The 21,089-nt window shown below is 49.5% G+C and overlaps 2 protein-coding genes across 100 annotated transcripts in view; one reads left to right on the top strand and one right to left on the bottom strand.

The window, feature by feature from the left end:
- PLD3 (phospholipase D family member 3) overlaps positions 1-4,852 on the bottom strand; it is a 31,640-nt gene extending 26,788 nt beyond the window's left edge. For 37 of the 50 annotated variants that reach the window (XM_074023538.1, XM_074023530.1, XM_065534383.1 and 34 more), the window contains exon 1: positions 4,778-4,852. The gene's annotated coding sequence lies outside the window, so the exon portion shown is untranslated. Of the gene's footprint in view, positions 1-936; positions 1,137-3,434; positions 3,593-4,777 lie in introns of all 50 variants that reach the window. The other 13 variants (XM_074023532.1, XM_074023543.1, XM_074023544.1 and 10 more) reach the window with 2 other exon arrangements.
- Positions 4,853-5,012: 160 nt separating this feature from the next.
- C19H19orf47 (chromosome 19 C19orf47 homolog) overlaps positions 5,013-21,089 on the top strand; it is a 28,746-nt gene continuing 12,669 nt past the window's right edge. For 10 of the 50 annotated variants that reach the window (XM_074023566.1, XM_074023563.1, XM_074023567.1 and 7 more), the window contains exons 1-5: positions 5,013-5,106; positions 11,743-11,794; positions 17,728-17,815; positions 17,909-18,023; positions 20,647-20,725. In XM_074023566.1, coding sequence (XP_073879667.1) covers positions 5,035-5,106; positions 11,743-11,794; positions 17,728-17,815; positions 17,909-18,023; positions 20,647-20,725 — 406 coding nt within the window. In that variant the 5' untranslated portion in view covers positions 5,013-5,034. The other 40 variants (XM_074023584.1, XM_074023583.1, XM_074023561.1 and 37 more) reach the window with 13 other exon arrangements.

Below are 21,089 nucleotides of genomic sequence, written 5' to 3'. Positions count from 1 at the left end.
AAAGTGCTGGGATTACAGGCATGAGCCACCATGCCCGGCCTCGATCTTTGACAGGGATATTTGAAACTTTCTCCCAACATAAAGGATATGTGAGTGCGGACTGAAGATTCTGGCTCTCTTTCCAACAAGGCTGCCTCTCACTAGTTGATCCTGGGTAGAAGTTCTGGAGCTGCCACAGCTCAGGGTGATGGCTTCATGTCACACTGGACCGCATCCCTCCTCGGCTCCACATCCTCCTGTGGCTCCCACCTCACTCGGAGTAAAAGTCAGTCTTCTGCATGGCTCACAAGGCCTTCCACAATGTGCCCCATCGCCCCTCCAACATCATCTCTTGCCCCTCTCCTCTCTCACTGACCTCCTTGCTATTCCTTAAATATTCCAAGCTTGCTCCTACCTCAATGACTTTGCTTTTGCTGTTCTCTTTGCCTAGCATGCTCTTCCCCCCGAGGGCCGCCATTCTTTCTTTCTCTCTTTTTTTTTTTGAGATAGAATCTGACTCTGTCGCCCAGGCTGGAGTGCAATGGTGCAATCTCAGTTCACTGCAACCTCCGCTTCCCAGGTTCAAGCGATTCTCCTGCCTCAGCCTCCCGAATAGCTGGGATTATAGGTGTCTGCCACTATGCCTGGCTAATTTTTTTGTATTTTTAGTAGAGACGGGGTTTCACCATATTAGTCAGGCTGGTCTCGAACTCCTGACCTCAGGTGATCCACTGGCCTTGGCCTCCCAAAGTGCTGGCATTATAGGCATGAGCCACCATGCCCAGCCATTTTCTTTTGTTGTTTTTTTATTTTTGAGACAGGGTCTCCCTCTGTTGCCCAGGCTGGAGTGTAGTGGCAAAATCATGGCTCACTGAAGCCTCAAACTCCCAAGCTCAAGTGATCCCCCCACCTCTCAGCCTCCCACATAGCTGGGACTACAAGTGCACACCACCATACCTGTTTAATTTTTGTAGAGATGGGGTTTCGCTATGTTGCCCAGGCTGGCTGCAAACTCCTGAGCTCCAGTGATCCGCCTTCCTCAGCCTCCCAAAGTGCTGTGATCATAGGTGTGAGCCACCGCGCCCGGCCCCACTCTCTCTTCTCCTTCAAGTCTTTGGTTCAAATGTCACCTTCTCAGAAAGCTTTCCTTGACCACCCTATTTAAAATTACAACCTTGACCCCACATTCCCCATGCCCTTTCTAATACATCCAATAATCTACTTTCCTATTTACCTATTGCCTCTTACCCTTACTAGAGTTTAGGACACTCTATAAGGCCAGATTTTTTTTTTTTTTTTGGAGACGGGGTCTCACTCTGTCACCCAGGCCGGAGTGCAGTGGTGCGATCTCAACTCACTGCAGCCTCCGCCTGCCGGGTTCAAGCAATTCTAACCTCAGCCTCCCAAGTTGCTCGGATTATAAGGGTGCACCACCATGCCTGGCTAATTTTTGCATTTTTAATAGAGATGGGGTTTCACCATGTTGTCCAGGCTGGTCTCAAACTCCTGACCTCAGGTGATCCACCTGCTTCGGCCTCCTAAAGTGCTTGGATTACAGGTGTGAGCCACTGCGCCCAGCCAAGATATTTTTGTCTGTACTGTTCATTAAGGTGTCCCCAATGCCTAGCAGTGTTAAGCACATAGACAGCACATGCTTAAGAATTATGTGCAAAATGATTAATTTGTGTTTTCATTCCCATATTGCAGATGCAGTAACCGAGGCGCAGGGAGGTTAAGCCAGTTGCCCAAGATCATGTAGTTCTTTTTTGTTTTTTTTTTGTTTTGAGATGGAGTCTCGCTCTTGTTGCCCAGGCTAGAGTGCAATGGCGTGATCTCGGCTCACTGCAACCTCTGCCTCCCGGGTTCAAGTGATTCTCCTGTCTCAGTCTCCCAAGTAGCTGGGATTACAGGCATGTGCCACCATGCCCGGCTAATTTTTTTTTTTTTTTTTTTTTTTTTGAGACAGAGTCTTGCTCTGTCGCTCAGGTTAGAGTGCAGTGGCACGATCTTGGCTCACTGCCAGCTCCACCTCCCGGGTTCACGCCATTCTCCTCCCTCAGCCTCCCCAAGTAGCTGGGACTACAGGCGCCCGCCACCATGCCCGGCTAATTTTTTGTATTTTTAGTAGAGACGGGGCTTCACCGTGTTAGCCAGGATGGTCTCGATCTCTTGACCTTGTGATCCGCCTGCCTTGGCCTCCCAAAGTGCTGGGATTACAGGCGTGAGCCACTGTGCCCTGCCACTTTTTTTTTTTTTTGAGACGGAGTCTCGCTCAGTCATCCTGGCCAGAGTGCAGTGGCGCGATCTCGGCTCCCTGCAACCTCCACCTCCTGGGTTCAGGTGATTCTCCTGCCTCAGCCTCCCGAGAAGCTGGGACTATAGGTGAGTGTCACCATGCCCGGCTAATTTTTTATTTTTAGTAGAGATGGTATTTCACCACGTTGGCCAGGCTGGTCTCAAACTCCTAGCCTCAAATGATCTGCCTGCCTTGGCCTCTCAAAGTGTTGGGATTACAAGTGTGAGCTATCACGTCTGGCTTTTCCTTTTTTTTTTTTTTTTTTTGTAGAGATGGGGTTTTGCTGTGTTGCCCAGGCAGGTCTTGAACTCACAACCTCAAGCAATCCTCCCATCTTGACCTTCCAAAGTTTTGGGATTACAAGTGTGAGCCAATCACTGCACCCAACCACTTTAATGTTTTTTAGAGATGGTGTCTCACTCTGTCACCCAAGTTGGAGTGCAGTAGCACAATCATAGCTCACTGCAGCCTCAAACTCCTGGGCTTAGTGATCCTCCCACCTCAGCCTCCTGAGTAGCTGCGACTACAGGTGCACATCACTGTGTCCATTTAATTAAAAAAAAATTTTTTTTTGTAGGGATGGGGTCTTGCTATTTGCCCAGGCAGGTCTGTTTTTGTATTGTTTTGTTTTTTGCTTCATTTTTCTTTTTTTGGAGACAGTCTCGCTCTGTTGCCCAGTCTGGAAGGCAGTAGGGCTATCTCAGCTCACTGCAGCCTTCACCTCCAGGCTTCAAGGGATTCTCCTGCCTCAGCTTCCCGAGTAGCTAGCTGGGAGTACAGGCATGCGCCATCACATCTAAGTTTTTTTTTTTTTTTTTTAGTTGAAATGGGGTTTCACCCTGTTGGCCAGGCTGGTCTCAAACCCCTTGCCTCAAGTGATCCGTCTGTCTTGGCCTCCCAAAATGCTGGCATTACAGGCAAGAGCCACCTCGTCCGGCCTAGGACTGATGAGGTGTGACTTAAATGTGGGAGAAACAGGCTTCATCTCTCCATAGTCCTAATTCTAAAAGTCCAGGGAATTCTGGGCCTAAGCTACCTACAGTTTCCCCCTCATCAAGTCCTCCTCAACCCTTGCAGCACTAGCTAAATGCTTTCATTTTGGGGAGTGGAGGAAATCACTCAATCCCATAAGGTAACGAGATAGGGATTAAGTATTTACAGAAGCAAGGTTCACAATGGCCGATGGGCTACTGCCACAGGTGTGGTGACGTGGCAGAGGTAAGGGCAACATGGAGACTGTGAGGTGGTGTGGCTGCTGTGGCAGAGTGTCTGTCCTGATACGAGGTCCATGACGACACCCTGGGAATGACGAGGCAGCTGGGGAGAGGGGGAGAGTGACCATGAGGATATGATGAAGGTGACTGGATGAGGGTGAGGGTGACATGGTTTATTATTTTTATTGAGACTGAGTCTCGCTCTTGTCGCCCAGGATGGAGTGCAATGGCGCGATCTCGGCTCACCGCAACCTCCACCTCCCAGGTTCAAGCCATTCTCCTGCCTCAGCCTCTGGAGTAGCTGGGATTATAGCCATGCACCACCATGCCCGGCCAATTTCGTATTTTTAGTAGAGACAGGGTTTCTCCATTTTGATCAGGCTGGTCTCGAACTCCCGACATCAGGTGATCCGCCCACCTTGGCCTCCCAAAGTGCTGGGATTACAGGCGTGAGCCACTGCACCGGGCAGAGGGTGACATGGTTAATAACAATATTAGCTAAAAACACCATGTCAAGCTCAGCCTGCCACAAGAATAAACTCGCAGAATTGTCACACTCAGCCCTGATGTGGATGTCCCCACGTGCATTTTGCAGATGAAGCTGGGATTGGAAAGGTGCCATAAGGTAGTCAAGGTATCCAGAGGTGTAGTGGTGGGGCTGGGATTCTGACACTCCCCAGGTAATGGGCTGCAGTACCCTGTATGTTATGTGAGCTGTGATACAGGGAAATGACGAAGACACGGAGGGAAGACAAATAACTGTAAGGCTGGGTGGCTCCTTATGGGGAAAGCTGGAAACATGAGGAATGGATGGTGACTGTCAGAGGAACAGTGATGCCAAGGGAGGGACAAAGACATAAGGGGTAATGATGACATAAGGGCTGCATTAGCGCGATTTAAGAAGAGCGATGGGGACAGTAGCCATGCGAAGGTGACTTGGGGGTATGATGAGGGTTTAAGAGAAATGAGGATTTTATAAAGGAGAAATGGCAACAAAAGCGGGATGCAGGTAACACAGGGCGATGACGCATTTAAAGGGAGCGATTACGACCTATGGTGGCAAAGAGGGCTTAAGGGGAAGGAAAGTGAGTTAAGGGCGTTGATGGCGACTTTAAAGAGGGTGATGGCGACAGAAGGGGAGTTGTGACGATTTAAGTGGGACGAGACAGAAGGAGAGGAATGGTGACATAAAGGGACCGAGGACGACATAAGGGAGGCGATGCATTATAGCGGGGAGGACAACACGAGGAGGGTAGCCGAGGCGCCGCGCCCCTAGATCGCACAGTACCTGCACTCCACGTCTCCCACTCCGGGACCCAGCCCCACACGAACCTTCCAGGATGTATCCCCGCCTGACCGCCCCCTAGCCGCGCGCAGGCGCACTACTGCTAGACTGCGGGCCTGCGGGGGCCAGGCATGCACCTTTCTCATTGGTCGCGCCGCTCGCTGGCGTCGGGCGGAGGAGAGCGCCCGGCGAAGGTGGGCGGTCACGTGACGTACACGCCCGCACTCCTGCTGGTGACGGTGGGCGGTCACGTGACGGTTATGGCCGCACTCTCGCTGGTGGCGGCCTGGTGGGCTAGAGCGGCCGCGGGCTGGTCAGTTCAGCTTCCTGCGGTGAGGGGGTGCTTCCGGGGCGGGCAGCCCGGGCCGGGGGTGGAGTGTCTGACAGTTGGCGCCGCCGGGAGGGAGGGCGGGCGGCGCGAGTGGGCGCGGGCCCGGTGGGCCAGGTGAGGCGCGGGCCGGGGGTGGTGGGACTGGGCCGGTTGCGGTAGGGACGGGTGGCGTCCAGGGCTCTGGACTCAGTTCGGGCTCCGCTGTACGGCTTCGGACGTACGATTTGTTTCTCTGAGCCTCAGTTTCCTCCCCTGTGGAATGGGGGTTAGAATCTGACTGTATCATCGGCTTTATAAATGGGAGTGAGAAGTCAGGTTGTGTACGTTGGATCCCTTAGCTCCTCCGCATAACGCTCACTTCGTTACTATACTATTATTGTTAGTATTGATGTTTGCGCTTAGTATGAAAAATTGTTGGGTTTGGAAGCCGTCGGATTTTGGTTCAAGTCCTGCTCCACTGTGAGGCAGTGGGGCCTGTGTCTTCGCTTCCTTGAACCCCTTTTTTTCTCATCTGTACAGTGAGAGCAGATAGTCCCAGTATCATAGGGTCGTCTTGAGGATTCTGATGAAGTGTGTGTGTGTAGAGATTTTAAGCAGAGGGGCTGGCACAGTGAGAGCTCGTGGATTGGGAGTATAATGATAATGATTCTGAGAGTCATTGGTGTAGCTGGGAATTCCATGGAAGTAGGGGGAGAAAGCTCAGAGACAGCAATAGGAAAAACTTAGGACTGGAGCTGAGAAAATCGACATCCTGCCGCTTACTATTTGACCAATTTTGCTGAGTCCTGAAGTATTAGTTTTTTTCTTTTTCTTGATCATGACTAGTGCATTTTTTCCCCCAGTAAATTAATTTGAGAAGGCAAATTTGCATTGCTGTCTTCTTCTTCTTCTTCTTTTTTGAGACCGAGTTTCTCTCGTTGCCCAGGCTGGAGTGCGATCTCGCTCACCGCAACCTCTGCCTCCCGGGTTCAAGTGATTCTCCTGCCTCAGCCTCCCGAGTAGCTGGGATTACAGGCATGCGCCACCACGCCCTGCTAATTTTTTTGTATTTTAGTAGAGATGGGGTTTCTCCATGTTGGTCAGGCTGGTCTCGAACTTCTGACTTCAGGTGATCCGCCCGCCTCGGCCTCACAAAGCGCTGGGAGCCACCGTGCCTGGCGCATTGCTGTCTTCAATGAAAAACTAGCATTGCTGGCCATGAGAGGAAGGAAAAGTTCAGGTAAAATACAATGAAAACTGAACAGCCTGTTACATTGTACACTGAAATGGAAAGATAATTGAAAAAGGAATACTACTTATTCCCTTTGAATAGGAATACTGTTCAGAACTTGTACTGTGTGATTCCCTGTTGTCAGATCCCATCGACCCCCATCAAGTTGTCCTTATGCTTGTTCCCAGCTCACCCTTTGTATACAACTAGCATTAAGTCAGTGACTGTCCATCCCACTGTTTCCCTAGATCACTGAAGATTTGTTTTATTTTGATGCACACTTAACATCGCACTTACCACCTGCTGTGCATCTTCGTTCTAAGGATTCTGTTTATTAACTCGTTTAATCCCTGTAACACCATTAAGAATGGGTCCTTGGCTGGGTGCGGTGGCTCACACCTGTAATCCCAGCACTTTGGGAGGCCAAGACGGGCGGATCACGACATCAGGAGATCGAGACCATCCTGGCTAATACGGTGAAACCCTGTCTCTACTAAAAATACAAAAAATTAGCCGGGCATGGTGGTGGTAATCCCAGCTACTTGGGAGGCCAAGGCAGGAGAATTGCATGAACCTGGGAGGCAGGGGTTGCAGTGAGCCGAGATCACACCACTGCACTCCAGCCTGGGTGACAGAGTGGGACTCCATCTCAAAAAAAAAAACCTTTTTTTTATTTTGAGATGGTGTTTTTTTATTTTTATTTTTTATTATTTATTTTATTTATTTTGTTTTGAGACAAGGTCTCACTCTGTAGCTCAGGCTGGAGTGCAGTGGTGCGATCTGGGATTACTGCAACCTCTGCCTCCCGGGCTCAAGCAATTCTCCTGCCTCAGCCTCCTGAGTAGCTAGGATTACAGGTGTCCACCACCATGCCTGGCTAATTTTTGTAGAGATGGGGTTTCCCTATGTTGGCCAGGCTGGTCTCGAACTCCTGACCTTGTGATCCACCTGCCTTGGCCTCCCAAGGTGCTGGAATTACAGGCATGAGCCACCGTGCTGGCCAGGAATGGGTACTCTCACTTTTTTTTTTTTTTTTGAGATGGAGTCTCACTGTTGCCCAGGCTGGAGTATAGTGGTGCAGTTTCGGCTCACTGCAACCTCTGGAGTGCAGTGGCGTGATCTCGGCTCACTGCAACCTTCGCCTCCTGGGTTCAAGCAGTTCTCCTGCCTCAGCCTCCCAAGTGGCTGGGACCACAGGCACCTGCCACCACACCCAGCTAATTTTTGTATTTTTAGTAGAGACAGGGTTTCACCATATTGCTGGGATTAGCCACCACACCTGGCTAATTTTTTGTATTTTTAGTAGAGGCGGAGTTTCACCATGTTGGCCAGGCTAGTCTCAAACTCCTGACCTTGTAATCCACCCGCCTTGGCCTCCCAAAGCATTGGGATTACAGGCATGAGCCACTGTGCCCAGCCACCTTTCTTTTCTTTTCTTTTTCTTTTTTTGAGGCAGAGTCTCGCTCTGTTGCCCATGCTGGAGTGTAGTGGCATAATCTTGGCTTACTGCAACCTCTGCCCCGCCTGGGTTGAAGCGATTCTCCCACCTTAGCCTCCCGAGTAGCTGGGATTACAGGCATGCGCTACCATGCCTGGCTTATTTTTGGTAGAGATGGGCCTTCACCATATTGGCCAGGCCAGGAGGTCAGGTTGGTCTCGAACCCCTGACCTCAGGTGATCCACCTGCCTCGGCCTCCCAGAGTGCTGGGATTACAGGCATGAGCCGCCGTGCCCGGCTTTTTTTTTTTTTTTTCCTTTTTTCAACAGTGACAGGGTCTCACTGTATCGCCCAGGCTGGCCTCAAAATCCTAGGCTCCAGAGATCCTCCTGCTTCGGCTTCCCAAAATGCTGGGACTACAGGTGTGAGTCACCATACCCGGCCTTAGCATTCTTATTGTGCAGTTGAGGAAGTGAGGTCAGAAAGGTTAAGCTACTTGTTCAGAGTCAGGATTAGGATGTGGTAAAATTGGGATTTGGATACAGGTCTTCTAAGGGCTTAGCACATGGAGCCTGTTATGTGGTAATTCCTTGAGTTTTGGGAGCTGCTGTCTTTAAAATGACTATTATAATTTTCCTTATTCAGAAAGTCAGTGCTGGAGATGGGCTTTTAGGATTGTGGAGAGAGGAAATTGAATCCAGTAGGGTCTGTAGCACTTGGGGAAGAATACCAGTACTTAAAGGATTCCAGTTAGCATTAACTGAGACATTGAAAAACAGACCATAGTACCTGGCTTGTAGTAATCCCTCAATCAGCATGAACCATAGCCATTGGACTGCCTGGGGTCCAAGTCCTGCTGCTGCCTTTACTTGCTGTATGATCTTGAACTCCTAGGCTCAAGGGATCCTCCTGCCCCTAAAGTGCTGGAATGACAGGCCTGAGCCACTGTGCCCAGCCTTTTGCTGTGTGATCTTGGACCTGCCATTCTTATCTGTAACTTGGGACTCATTTTTCCATTTTTCTGAGGGTGGTTGTGAGGAGTCACTGAGATGTGTATATGCTCAGTTCCTGGCGCATAGTAAACGCTCAATGGGAGTTACTCCATGGGCATCAGAATCAGGAAGAACTTGTTTTTGAATCCCAGTAAGGTTAGTTGCTAGATGTGCCATTTGACAAATGACTGCACCTCAATGAGTTGGGGTTTTTCATCCGTAAAAACAGGGCTAATAATAGTCCTCACTCACTGAGCTGTTGGGATGCATCTGCATGATGCTTGGCCCTGGTCCTGATGCATAGTTAGTGCTTGGTTTGTGAGATGTTCTGTCTGACTTACTGAGACCTCTCCGTGCTCTGTTCTTTGAGAGATGCATGTTGTATTTTCTTTTCTTTCTTTTTTTTTTTTTTTTTTTGAGACAGAGTCTTTCTCTGTCACCCAGGCTAGAGTGCAGTGGCGCGATCTCGGCTCCCTGCAACCTCTGCCTCCTGGGTTCAGGCGATTCTCCTGCCTCAGCCTGCGGAGTAGCTGGGATTATAGGCACCCACCATCACGCCTGGCTAATTTTTGTATTTTAGGAGAGATGGGTTTTCACCATGTTGGCCAGGCTGGTCTCAAACTCCTGGTCTCAGGTGATCCACCCGCCTCAATCTCCCAAAGTGCTGGGATTGCAGGCATGAGCCACTGTGCCTGGCCTGTGTTGTCTTTGGCCAGTGGTAAAATTCAGAAGGGAAATTGGATCTAAGAGTGTTGAGTACAGGACAGAGTGATGTCTGTGGTCATACTCATCAGTAAGAGATTGAGCAGAAGACCAAGTGCCTGTAATCCCAGCACTTTGGGAAACTGATGTGGGCAGATCACTTGACGTCAGGAGTTCGAGACCAGCCTGACCAACATGGTGAAACCCTGTCTCTACTAAAAATACAAAAATTAGCTGGGTGTGGTGGCGGGTGCCTGTGGTCCCAGCTACTTGGGAGGCTGAGGCTGGAGAACCGCTTGAACCCAGGAGGCGAAGGTTGCAGTGAGCCGAGATCACGCCACTGTACTCCAGCCTGGGCGACAGAGTGAGACTTTGTCTCAAAAAAAAAAAAAAAAAAAAAATTGAGCAGAAGCCAGGGAAGGGCAAGATTAACAATGCTGAGGATAGAGAAGAGAGTCTCATATGTAGGGACTTAGGGAAAGGTCACGAAGTAGATGGCAGTGGAGCAGAAGGAAGGAGAGGTTGCCAGGAGGAGACAGGTATTCCAGGCACAGGTGACATCCTCTAAAAACGGGAGGCCGGCAAAGCACCTGTGTGGGGAAGGAGGCCTGGAGGATGAGATCAGGCACAACACCTCCAGGGTGCTTAGTAGGCACCAAGCACTGTCTCAAGTGCTTTTATTCATAGAAACTCATCTAGCTCTTACAGCAGTCCTCTAAGGTAAGTCATGTTTGCACCCTCCCAATTCACAAATGGGGACACCATGGCCCGACTGGTGAAGTCACTTGCCGAGATCACACAGCTCATAAGTGGTAGAGCTGGATTTGAACCCTACAGTCTGGTTGCAGAGTTCTTACTCTTGACCACTCCATTATACCATCAAAATCTGTTAGGGGATGGGACAGATTTTATGGGGTTGTAAACAGGAAGGTTCTGGGACAGAGGGCTTCTGCACCTCACGGAGGGGTGAGGGAGGATCAGTACTGGGGACTGCGGTAGATAGAAGGGAGCAGAGTGAGGGGAGAGGGCAGAGGACCCGGGTCAGGGAAGAGGCAGAGAGCTAAGTAGGAAGTTTTGGCCAGGGCAGTGTAGGCCCCGTGATCTTGGAGTCGGATAGCGTTGAATCAGCACATGAAAAAGTTACTTCCTTTAGTTCCCATTCAGCACTGCTTTTATTGGAGATAGTCTCCACTGGTGCTAAAATGTCTTTAACACCACCTTTCTACCATCTGCTAATGTAAGGGAAAATTGGTTTTCCATGTCTTCTCTGGGACGCCTCATGATCAGGTCACCACTTCTGTGACCTGTCTCCTCCCAAGGTCCTCCCTGCTCGCTCCACTGCAGCCACGCTGGCTCCTTGCTTTCCCTCCAGCATGCCAGGTGAGCCACTGGCTCAGGGCGCTGGACTTGCTGTACCTTCTTCTGGAACACTTTTTCTCTGTAAAACCACATGGCTCATTGCTTCCCTCCCTTTAGCTCTCTAAATGTTGCTTTAGGTCTTCCCTGGTCACTCTGTTGAAAATTACAACCACTCCCTTCCCAGGTCCTCCATGTCTTCTCCATGGCACTAAAGGCTTCCTAATGTACTCTACTAAGTGTTTGGCTTGTTTACTCTCTGTCTCCCCTGTCGCCTGTACCCAGCTAGCTGCTAAGTTCCATGGCTTTGTTCACCTTGGTATCCCTAAGAGTGCCTTACACATAGTAGGTTCTCAGTGAATAGGGCTTTGGGTTTATTTGTTTGAAGACTAGTCAAGTGCAGTAGTGAGAAAGGGAGAAAGAGTAGAATAAGGAGTTCCCTCTGTAAGGGACTATGAACAGTCAATTGAGATAATTCATTACCTTTGGACCAGCCTGTTTTTTTTTTTTGAGACAGGGTCTTGCCATGTTGTCCAGGCTGGTCTTGAACTCCTGGCCTCAATTGATCTTCCCATCTTGGCCTCCCAGAGTGCTGGGATTACAGACATGAGCCAGCACGCTTGGTTGGTATTTATCGTTAAAGTTTTGGCCAGAAGTGTCTTATTTCTGTTGCACTCCTTTTCCAGCCAACCTTTTGGGGTGTGTGGGAATGGAACTGTGGACATTTGCTGTCCCTGGGCCTTGTCTCAGGCACAAGCGATGATGGTGGTGGCAGCTCTGTCCCAGGCTGACTTCCTGCCAGCTGCTCCAGGCTATTCCTGGGCGGTGAGCCTGTAGCCCAGGAACGTTCCTCTGGCATGCAGGCAGACAGGCACAGGAGAGGGACAAACACTCACAGCCGGCAGCAACTCATGGGCCCTCTCCTCTCTTCTCTTTCAGGCTCCAGGGAGCAGTGTCAGGGCCAGGGAGACGATGGTCTCCGTGACTATGGGTGAGTCTGTGGCCTTCTCTCCAGGGCCCCCTCTCCCCACTGCCCTTTTTGAGGTATGGCCTTGGTGGGGGACGAGGGGGTGGGGGAGGGAGGGCTGGGTCATTGGCAGGAACAGCTGTACTCTGAGGACTGTGGCAGGGTGGGGCTGGAACTGCTTGAGGCCTACCCGCCTCCTTGCCGGATCTCTCTCCTGACTGTATAGTTTAGCTGTGAAGAACGTGGGTTATGAAGTCCAGCAGGTCTCCCACGTGGCCTCACAGAGCCTTGGTTTTCTCACCTGTGAAATGGAAATGATATTCCCACATCCTGGGATTAAGGAGATTATAGTACGTAAAAGCTTGGGTGTAGTTCTAAACAAACCTTAGGTGTTGTTATTATCACAAGCCTTAAGCTCTGTATTTGGGGATTGCTAAGGCACAGATATTAGTTGGTGGCTTTGAAAAATGTTGACATTTATTATAATGTAGAAAAATATATTTTATATATATAATTTTTTGAGATGGAATTTCACTCTTGTTGCCCAGGCTGGAGTACAGTGGCACGATCTCGGCTCACTGCAACCTCTACCTCCCAGGTTCAAGCGATTCTCCTTGAGAATCCAAATAGCTGGGATTACAGCCTCCCAAATAGCTGGGATTACAGGCGTGTGCCACCACGCCCAGCTAATTTTTGTATTTTTAGTAGAGACAGGGTTTCACCATGTTGGCCAGGCTGGCCTCGAACTCCTGACCTCAGGTGATCTGCCCTCTCCGGCCTCCCTAAGTGCTGGGATTACAGGCATGAGCCATCATGCCTGGCCCATAAAATATATTTGTATAGTTTTAAGAGTGATTAAGAAGCAAAGTCTGAGTATATCCTTTTTTTTTTTGAGACAGGCTCACACTTTGTTGCCCATGCTGGAGTGCAGTGGTGTAATCTCGGCTCACTGCACCCTCCGCCTCCCAGGCTCAGGTGATCCTCCCATCTCAGCTTCCTGAGTAGCTGGGACTAGAGGGACGCACCATCATGCCCGGCTAATTTTTATATTTTTTGTAGAGATGGGGTTTCGCCATGTTGCCCAGGCTGGTCTTGAATTCCTGTGCTCAAGAGATCCTCCTGCCTCAGCCTCCCAAAGTGCTGGGATTACACAGGTGAGCCACCGCGCCTGGCCTGTATTCCTTTTTTTTTAGACAGAGTCTTGCTCTGTCACCAGGCTGGAGTGCAGTGGCACGATCTTGGCTCAATGCAACCTCTGCCTCCCGGGTTCAAGTGATTCTCCTGCCTCAGCCTCCCGAGTAGCTGGGACTACAGGCGCACACCACCACGCCCAACTAATTTTTGTATTTTTAGTAGAGATGGGGTTTCATCATGTTGGCTGGGATGGGCTCGATCTCTTGACCTTGTGATCCACCTGCCTCGGCCTCCCAAAGTGCTGGGATTACAGACGGGAGACACCGTGCCTAGCTGTCTGTATTCTTTATAATTCCATTCATATAAAGCATAGAAGCAGGCAAAATCAGTCTGTTTTGTTAGAAGGTGGTGGTTGTATCCGGGAAGGAGTGAGTAGAGACTCCAAAGGGAATATAAGGGGTTCTGAGGTGTTAGAAATATCTCATTTCTTGATTTGGGTGCTGTTTACATAGGTGTGTCTGATTTAGGAACATCTATTGACTTGTGCACTTTTTTTGCATGTACATTATAGTTCCGTAAAAAGATTGAAAAATCCAAACCCTGTTACCCATCCAGATCAAAAAAAGAGAACATTGTCAGCCCCATGAGAGTCCTACCCCAATCACACTCCCCTCCCTTCTCCATATGGAATAAACCATTTTGTGAACGTCTTTTCTTGCCTTACCTACCTTTCTTTTTTTTACAATGGAGTTTCGCTTTTGTTGCTTAGGCTAGAATGCAATGGCGTGATCTTGGCTCACCGCAACCTCTGCCTCCTGGGTTCAAGCGATTCTCCTGCCTCAGCCTCCGGATCGAGTAGCTGGGATTACAGGCATGTCCCACCATGCCGCACTAAATTTGTATTTTTAGTAGAGATGGGGTTTCTCTATGATGGTCAGGCTGGTCTCAAACTCCTGACCTCAGGTGATCCACCTGCCTCCGCCTCCCAAAGTGCTGGGATTACAGGTGTAAGCCACTGCTCCCGGCCTTCCTTGCCTTTATAGTTGTATTATCAATGGGACATTCCTATTCTATAGACTTTGGTTTTGAAATTACATGAATGAAATCATACCTTGTGTTCTTTTGTATCTGGCTTCTTTTGCTCAACATAATGTCTAAGGGTCATCTGTGTTGACTTTCTTTTCACTGCTGTATAGTATTTCACCTTGAGAGTGACCACCATGTGTTTATCAATGCTGCTGTCAGTGGATATTGCATTATTACTGGGTTGGAGCTATCACAGACAAACTACTGTGAATATTCTTGTATGTGTCTCCTGGTGTGTGCAAAAAGCCACATCTCATTGATTCCAAGACTCATATCATTGCACAACTTAACATTTCTGAAGTAGGGGTATATTTTACTGCCGGTGCCTTATGACAGTTTAGTTGACTGCATATTTTCCTTCCTTAGCAATACATGAAATGATGGTGTGTGCTGAATGTGGGGACTCTTTCCATTCCTCAAACACTGGATTTCAGTAATCTCTTGGTTAAATTCAGAGGCTTTGGCTGGTCCCTGTGAACTGATTGGTCTTTACAACTAATTGATCACAACCAGTTACAGATTTATTTGTTCCTTCTCTTTTGCCACTGCTTCACTTGACTAACCTTAAAATCAGTCAGTCAATTAATCAATCACAGGCTTTGGCACAGAGAGCTACCCCCAGCCTACGTGGTACTTTTTTCTCCCCTTAATAACACCTTAGTTTAGGTATAATTCATTTATCATACGTTTTACCTAGTTAAGGTGTACAATTCAATGGTTTTTATATTCTCTGTTCACAGAGTTGTGCAGCCATCACCATAATCAATTTTAAAACATCTTTATCACTCTCTCTTGAAACTCCATACCTTAGGCCGGGCGCGGTGGCTCAAGCCTGTAATCCCAGCAGTTTGGGAGGCCGAGACGGGCAGATCACGAGGTCAGGAGATCGAGACCATCCTGGCTAACACGGTGAAACCCCGTCTCTACTAAAAAATACAAAAAAAACTAGCCGGGCGAGGTGGTGGCGCCTATAGTCCCAGCTACTTGGGAGGCTGAGGCAGGAGAATTGCGGGAACCCGGGAGGCGAAGCTTGCAGTGAGCTGAGATCCGGCCACTGCACTCCAGCCTGGGCGACAGAGCGAGACTCCGTCTCAAAAAAAAAAAAAAAAAAAAAAAAAAGGAAACTCCATACCTTAGCAGGGTGTTGGGTGTTGTGGCTCACGCCAGTAATCCCAGCACTTTGGCAGGCTGAGGCAGGTGAATCGCTTGAGTCCAGGAGTTTGAGACCAGCCTAGGCTACATGGTGAAACTCTGTCTCTATAAAAAATATAAAAAATTGCCGGGTACCGTGGCTCACGCCTGTAATCCCAGCACTTTAGGAGGCCGAGGAGTGTGGATCACGAGGTCAGGAGTTTGAGACCAGCCTGACCAACATGGTGAAACCCCGTCTCTACTACAAATACAAAAATTAACCGGGCATGGTGGCACGTGCCTGTAATCCCAGCTACTTGGGAGGCCGAGGCAGGAGAATCGCTTGAACCCGGAGGTGGAGGTTACAGTGAGCCGAGATTGCACCTCTAAACTCCAGTCTGGGTGACAGAGTGAAACTCCATCTCAAAATAAAATGTGTGTATATGGCCGGGCGCGGTGGCTCAAGCCTGTAATCCCAGCACTTTGGGAGGCCGAGACGGGCGGATCACGAGGTCAGGAGATCGAGACCATCCTGGCTAACACGGTGAAACCCCGTCTCTACTAAAAAATACAAAAAACTAGCCGGGCAAGGTGATGGGTGCCTGTAGTCTCAGCTACTCGGGAGGCTGAGGCAGGAGAATGGCGTGAACCTGGGAGGCGGAGCTTGCAGTGAGCTGAGATCCCGCCACTGCACTCCAGCCTGGGCAACAGAACGAGACTCCGTCTCAAAAAAAAAAAAAAAAAAAAAGTGTGTATATATGTGTAACTTGTATGTGTATATATACAAAAAAATAGCTAGGCCTGGTGGCACGCACCTGTAGTTTAACTACTTGGGAAGCTGAGGTGGGAAGATTGCTTGAGCCCAGGAGGTTGAGACGGCAGTGAGCTATGATTGTGCCATTGCACTCTGGCCTAGGCGACAGAGGGAGACCCTGTCTCAAAAAAATTAAAACCCCATACCCATTAGCAGTCACTTCCCCTGTCCTCCTAGCAACCACTAATCTACTTTCTCTTTAGATTTACCTATTCTAGACATTTCATATACATGGAATCATTATGTGGTGCTTTTTGATAGTTAGAGGTGCATGCTTCTGGCCAGTGGGACCCAGGGCCCTATGGCTTAGCAGGTGGATAGTGCCTGTGCAACATAGGGAAATGGTACCTCTTTCCTGTGGCCTGGCAGAGGAAATCCTAAGGACATGAGCTCCTCGCCAACCTCAGTCCCCAAGGGCCAATCAGCACCCTGGGTATCTGGCCTGTGGCTGGCTGGGCAGGGGCCTCCTTGGAGATGTGACCCATGGGGCTTCACCTGAGCCCCGCACTGCCACTCATGTAACACCTGACCCACAGTGTGTCTGTTTCCCTGCTCTGAGTCTCTATTGTCTTAAAAGCAAAATGGGTGAGGTAATAACAGGTTTCTTCTATTCTAAAATAGCATGGATTGTTGGATGTACTGAGAAAGAAAAACAGTTTGCTAATTAAACCATGGCACACCATCAGTCATGAAGTAGATCCTAGTTTCAGAGATGTCAAAATGTGAAAAAAAAAGTTCTGCTTTGAATCAGTGATCTTAGCTACCTCCTGGCCTGGCAGGCTGGGGTCAGTTTGAGGGTCAAACCCACCAAGAAGCCAAGAAAATTTAGAAAGAATAAAGTTTCATAGGTGGGGTCTGCCTGGTCTTGGCTGTGGCTCCGTGTTTAGTGGTGATGGGAGTAATAGTAGTAATAATAATAATAATAATAGCTGACATGGTTTGAGGATATCCTCTGGGTTAAGCATCATTTGAAGCCTTTTATATGGAGTTTCTCATTGAGTCTGCACAGTGATCCAAGGACACTGGTGCTGTTATCACTAAAATCTCAGCTACACAAGGGCTGGGACTTCATCTTGTGCCTTGTGGTATCCCCAGTGCGTAGGACAGGACCTGTCCTTTGCCAAATGCTGGGTAAACACTTGTCAAATCTGTTATCCTGGGTTTACAGATGAGGAAACCAAGGCACCAAGAGGTAACTTACCCACAGTCCCTCCATAGGGAAATCGCAGGGTTAGGATTCAAACCCAAGCTCCGAAGTCCGTGTTAGTAAGTTCTGTGCCTCTCTCTGAGGGAGGTGTGCTACTGTGGCGGGTAGGGGGCTTGCCAAGGCTCATGGGCTGTCTCTGTGACACTTCTTTCCAACCACCTGTGGATCTTGTCATCCTCTGGGCCTAGGCTGGCTGATGGAGACTAGGGCAGAGAACCCAGAGTCCCAGTTACCCTACATCAGTCATGGGCCCAGCATGTGTGGTGATGCAGAGAGCCAGCCCTGGGGCGGGGTGGAGCTGTAAGGAGAAAGGCTGTGGTAAGGGTTTGGGAGCTCTGCCCCTTATTTAGCATTGTTGCCCAACCTTTCCCTGCCTCATTTTCCTCGGCAACTCAGGGGAGTCTTAATACTGCTTAACTCACAGGGTCAGGAAGGCTCAGTTCCATCATGTGTGTGTGGAGCACTCCACACAGGGCCGGGCATGGGAGGAGCATTTAATTTGTGGGAGCTGCTGTGATTGTGGTTTTGCTAATGCTATTCTCTAAAGAGGATGGTGTGAATAATGAGCCCTGTCCAACCCCACAGCCACTTCCGAGTGGATCCAGTTCTTTAAGGAAGCTGGCATTCCTCCAGGACCTGCTGTCAATTATGCCGTGATGTTTGTGGATAATAGGTGAGGAGGCTGAACTTGGGGATGGGGTGGTGGGGAGCTGACTGGCCCACCCACTGGCCCGCCTGGGGCTTTACCACTGACCTTCCCCTGCAGGATTCAGAAGAGCATGCTGCTGGATCTCAATAAGGAGATCATGAATGAGCTGGGCGTGACCGTGGTGGGCGACATCATTGCCATTCTCAAGCATGCCAAAGTGGTGCACCGTCAGGTGGGTGCTGTGCCCAGCCCCTCTGTCTCTGGGTTTGGCATGGAGGTGGAGGTTCAGTTGCAGAGCCAATGGGAGGCCTGGCAGCAGAGGCAGGCCAACCTGGGTTCCAGGGCTGGTTTGGCCATTTGCTGTGTGACACTGGGCACATGGCCCAACCTCTCTGAGCTGTATTTTCTGCATCTGTGAAAGAGAGGCAAACCTGGCCAGGCGCGGTGGCTCATGCCTGTAATCCCAGCACTTTAGGAGGCCGAAGCGGGCGGATCACAAGGTCAGGAGATCAAGACCATCCTGGCTAACACAGTGAAACCCCGTCTCTACTAAAAATACAAAAAATTAGCCAGGCATGGTGGTTGGCACCTGTTACTTGGGAGGCTCCCAGTTACTTGGGAGGCTGAGGCAGGAGAATGGCATGAACCCGGGAGGCAGAGCTTACAGTGAGCTGAGATCGTGCCACTGCACTCCAGCCTGGGCGACAGAGCGAGACTCTGTCTTGAGAGGAAAAAAAAAAAAGAAAGAGAGACAAACCTATCTTGAAAGGGTGGTTGTATTTTTGTTTTTTTTTTGAAACAGTGTCTTGCCATGTTGCTCAAGCTGGTCTCGAACTCCCGGGCTCGGGCCATCCTCCTGCCTCAGTCTCCCAAAATACTGGGATTTCAGGCATGAGCTACTGCGCCCAGCCCTGATTGTGAGTATTAAGTTATGTGAAGTACTAGCACAGTGGAAACTGCCTGTATTCGGGTCCCTCTATAATAACTTATTGCTGCTTCACATCTTCTTTGTGATAATTATTATCTCCAGGATAGCAGCTTCCTATGTGGGACCCAGATGGCAGCCTGGCTCACAACCTGGATGTTCCAGTCTTGACCTCTCCGCTTATAGTGACCCTTCCTGGATCTCTTTGAAATGGGCTTTTCACACAGCCCTGTTGCTAGTGTGGCTGTGGCCACCTACCAGATAGTATATGTGGCCCTGAGCACCAGACCTGGAGTGTTGGACTCATTAAATGATTAATATAATAACTAACACTTACCAAGTACTTGCTGTGGCCTGCCAGGCACTGTCTCCTTCCCTCCCTCCCTCCCTCCCTCCCTCCCTCCCTCCCTCCTTTCCTTCCTTCCTTCCTTCCTTCCTTCCTTCCTTCCTTCCTTCCTTCCTTCCTTCCTTCCTTCCTTCCTTCTTTTCTCCCTTCCTCCCTTCTTTCTTCCCTCCCTCCCTTCCTCCCTTCCTCCCTCCCTCCCTTCCTTCCTCCCTCCCTCCCTTCCTTCCTCCCTCCCTTCCTTCACTTGTTTATTATTTATTTTTGAGACAGGGTCTCACTCCATTGCCCAGGCTGGAGTGCAGTGGCACGATCTTGGCTCACTGCAACCTCTGCCTCCCAGGTTCAAGTGATTCTCCCATCTCAGCCTCCTGAGTACCTGGGATTATAGGCGTGTGCCCCTGCGCCTGGCCTCTTTATTTTATTTTATTTTATTTTATTTTTTTTATTTTTATTTTTATTTTTATTTATTTATTTTTTTTTTTTGAGACGGAGTCTCGCGCTGTCACCCAGGCTGGAGCGCAGTGGCCGGATCTCAGCTCACTGCAAGCTCCGCCTCCCGGGTTCACGCCATTCTCCTGCCTCAGCCTCCCGAGTAGCTGGGACTACAGGCGCCCGCCACCTCGCCCGGCTAGTTTTTTGTATTTTTTAGTAGAGACGGGGTTTCACCGTGTTAACCAGGATGGTCTCGATCTCCCGACCTCATGATCCGCCCATCTCGGCCTCCCAAAGTGCTGGGATTACAGGCTTGAGCCACCGCGCCCGGCATATTTTATTTTTTTTTATTGAGACAGAATCCCACCGTGTTGCCTAAGCTGGAGTGTAGTGGTGCTGTCTTGGCTCACTGCAGCCTTCACCTCCTGAGTTCAAGAGATTCTTGTACCTCAGCCACCTGAGTGATTGGGATTACAGGCATGCGCCACCATGCCTAGCTCTTTTTTATAATTTTAGTAAAGATGGGGTTTTGCCATGTTGCCCAGGCTGGTCTTGAACTCCTGGCCTCAGGTGATCCGCCTCCCCCAGCCTCCCAAAAGGTCGGGATTACAGGTGTGAGCCACCATACCTGGCCATCTTTCATCTATTTTTGAGACAGGGTCTCAGTCGTCTGTCACCCAGGCTAGAGTGCAGTGGTACAATCACAGCTTACTGCAGCCTCAAACTCCTGGGCTCAAGTGATCCTACCACCTTAGGCCCTGAATAGCTGGGACTACAGGTGCGTGACACCATGCTTGGCTAATTTTTTAATTTTTCTAGAGATAAGGGTCTCACTATTGGCCAGGCTGGTCTCAAACTCCTGACCTCAGGTGATCTACCCACCTTGGCCTCCCGAAGTGCTGGGATTACAGGTGTGAATCACCACACCTGGCCTATTTTTTCAATGACTGTGATAGTTTTGCAGTGTACTGGTCAGATATTTTATAGAGTGTCCCTCAGTTTGGAGGTGTCTGATGCTTTCTTATGGTTAGGAGTAAAATGTGTTAGAATCTTCTCTAGCAGTCAGGTGTTGATCCTCGTGGTGTTGCTTAGATCTCTAGGTCCATGCATGATTCTTCTGTGGTGACCCAGGTGCCTGTTCTTTTTTTATAGGACATGTGCAAAGCTGCCACTGAGTCAGTGCCCTGCAGCCCCAGCCCCCTTGCAGGCGAGATTCGCCGTGGCACTAGTGGTGAGTCCTAACCATTCAGGCCTCTTTTCCTTGATTCTTTTACCCTGTCAGTGAAGGGGACACGTCTGGCCGTCCCATCCCTGCCCATAATTTGCAAAGGTAGAAACAAAGCCATTGGAGGCACTCTTACTCTTCTCTTAGGGGAAAAAATAAACTGGGTAGTGAATGGATATACACACAGTCAATTGTCATCCGTAGTCGTTAAGTTCTGTAAAGTCAACGTGTACACTTAGTGAATTCTTAGCTCCTAGACGAAATACAGAGCAGTGGAGAATCCATTGCTCCTGTGGAAAATACTAGGTTAGATTCCTGCAAGCCCGTAGTCAAATATATAGCTTTATTTTATGTGTGTCTCCTTTTAAAG

This window comes from Macaca fascicularis, chromosome 19, assembly GCF_037993035.2.
Source record: "Macaca fascicularis isolate 582-1 chromosome 19, T2T-MFA8v1.1".
In the NCBI taxonomy this organism is placed as follows: domain Eukaryota; kingdom Metazoa; phylum Chordata; class Mammalia; order Primates; family Cercopithecidae; genus Macaca; species Macaca fascicularis.
This window is presented reverse-complemented; position numbering and strand designations above follow the sequence as displayed.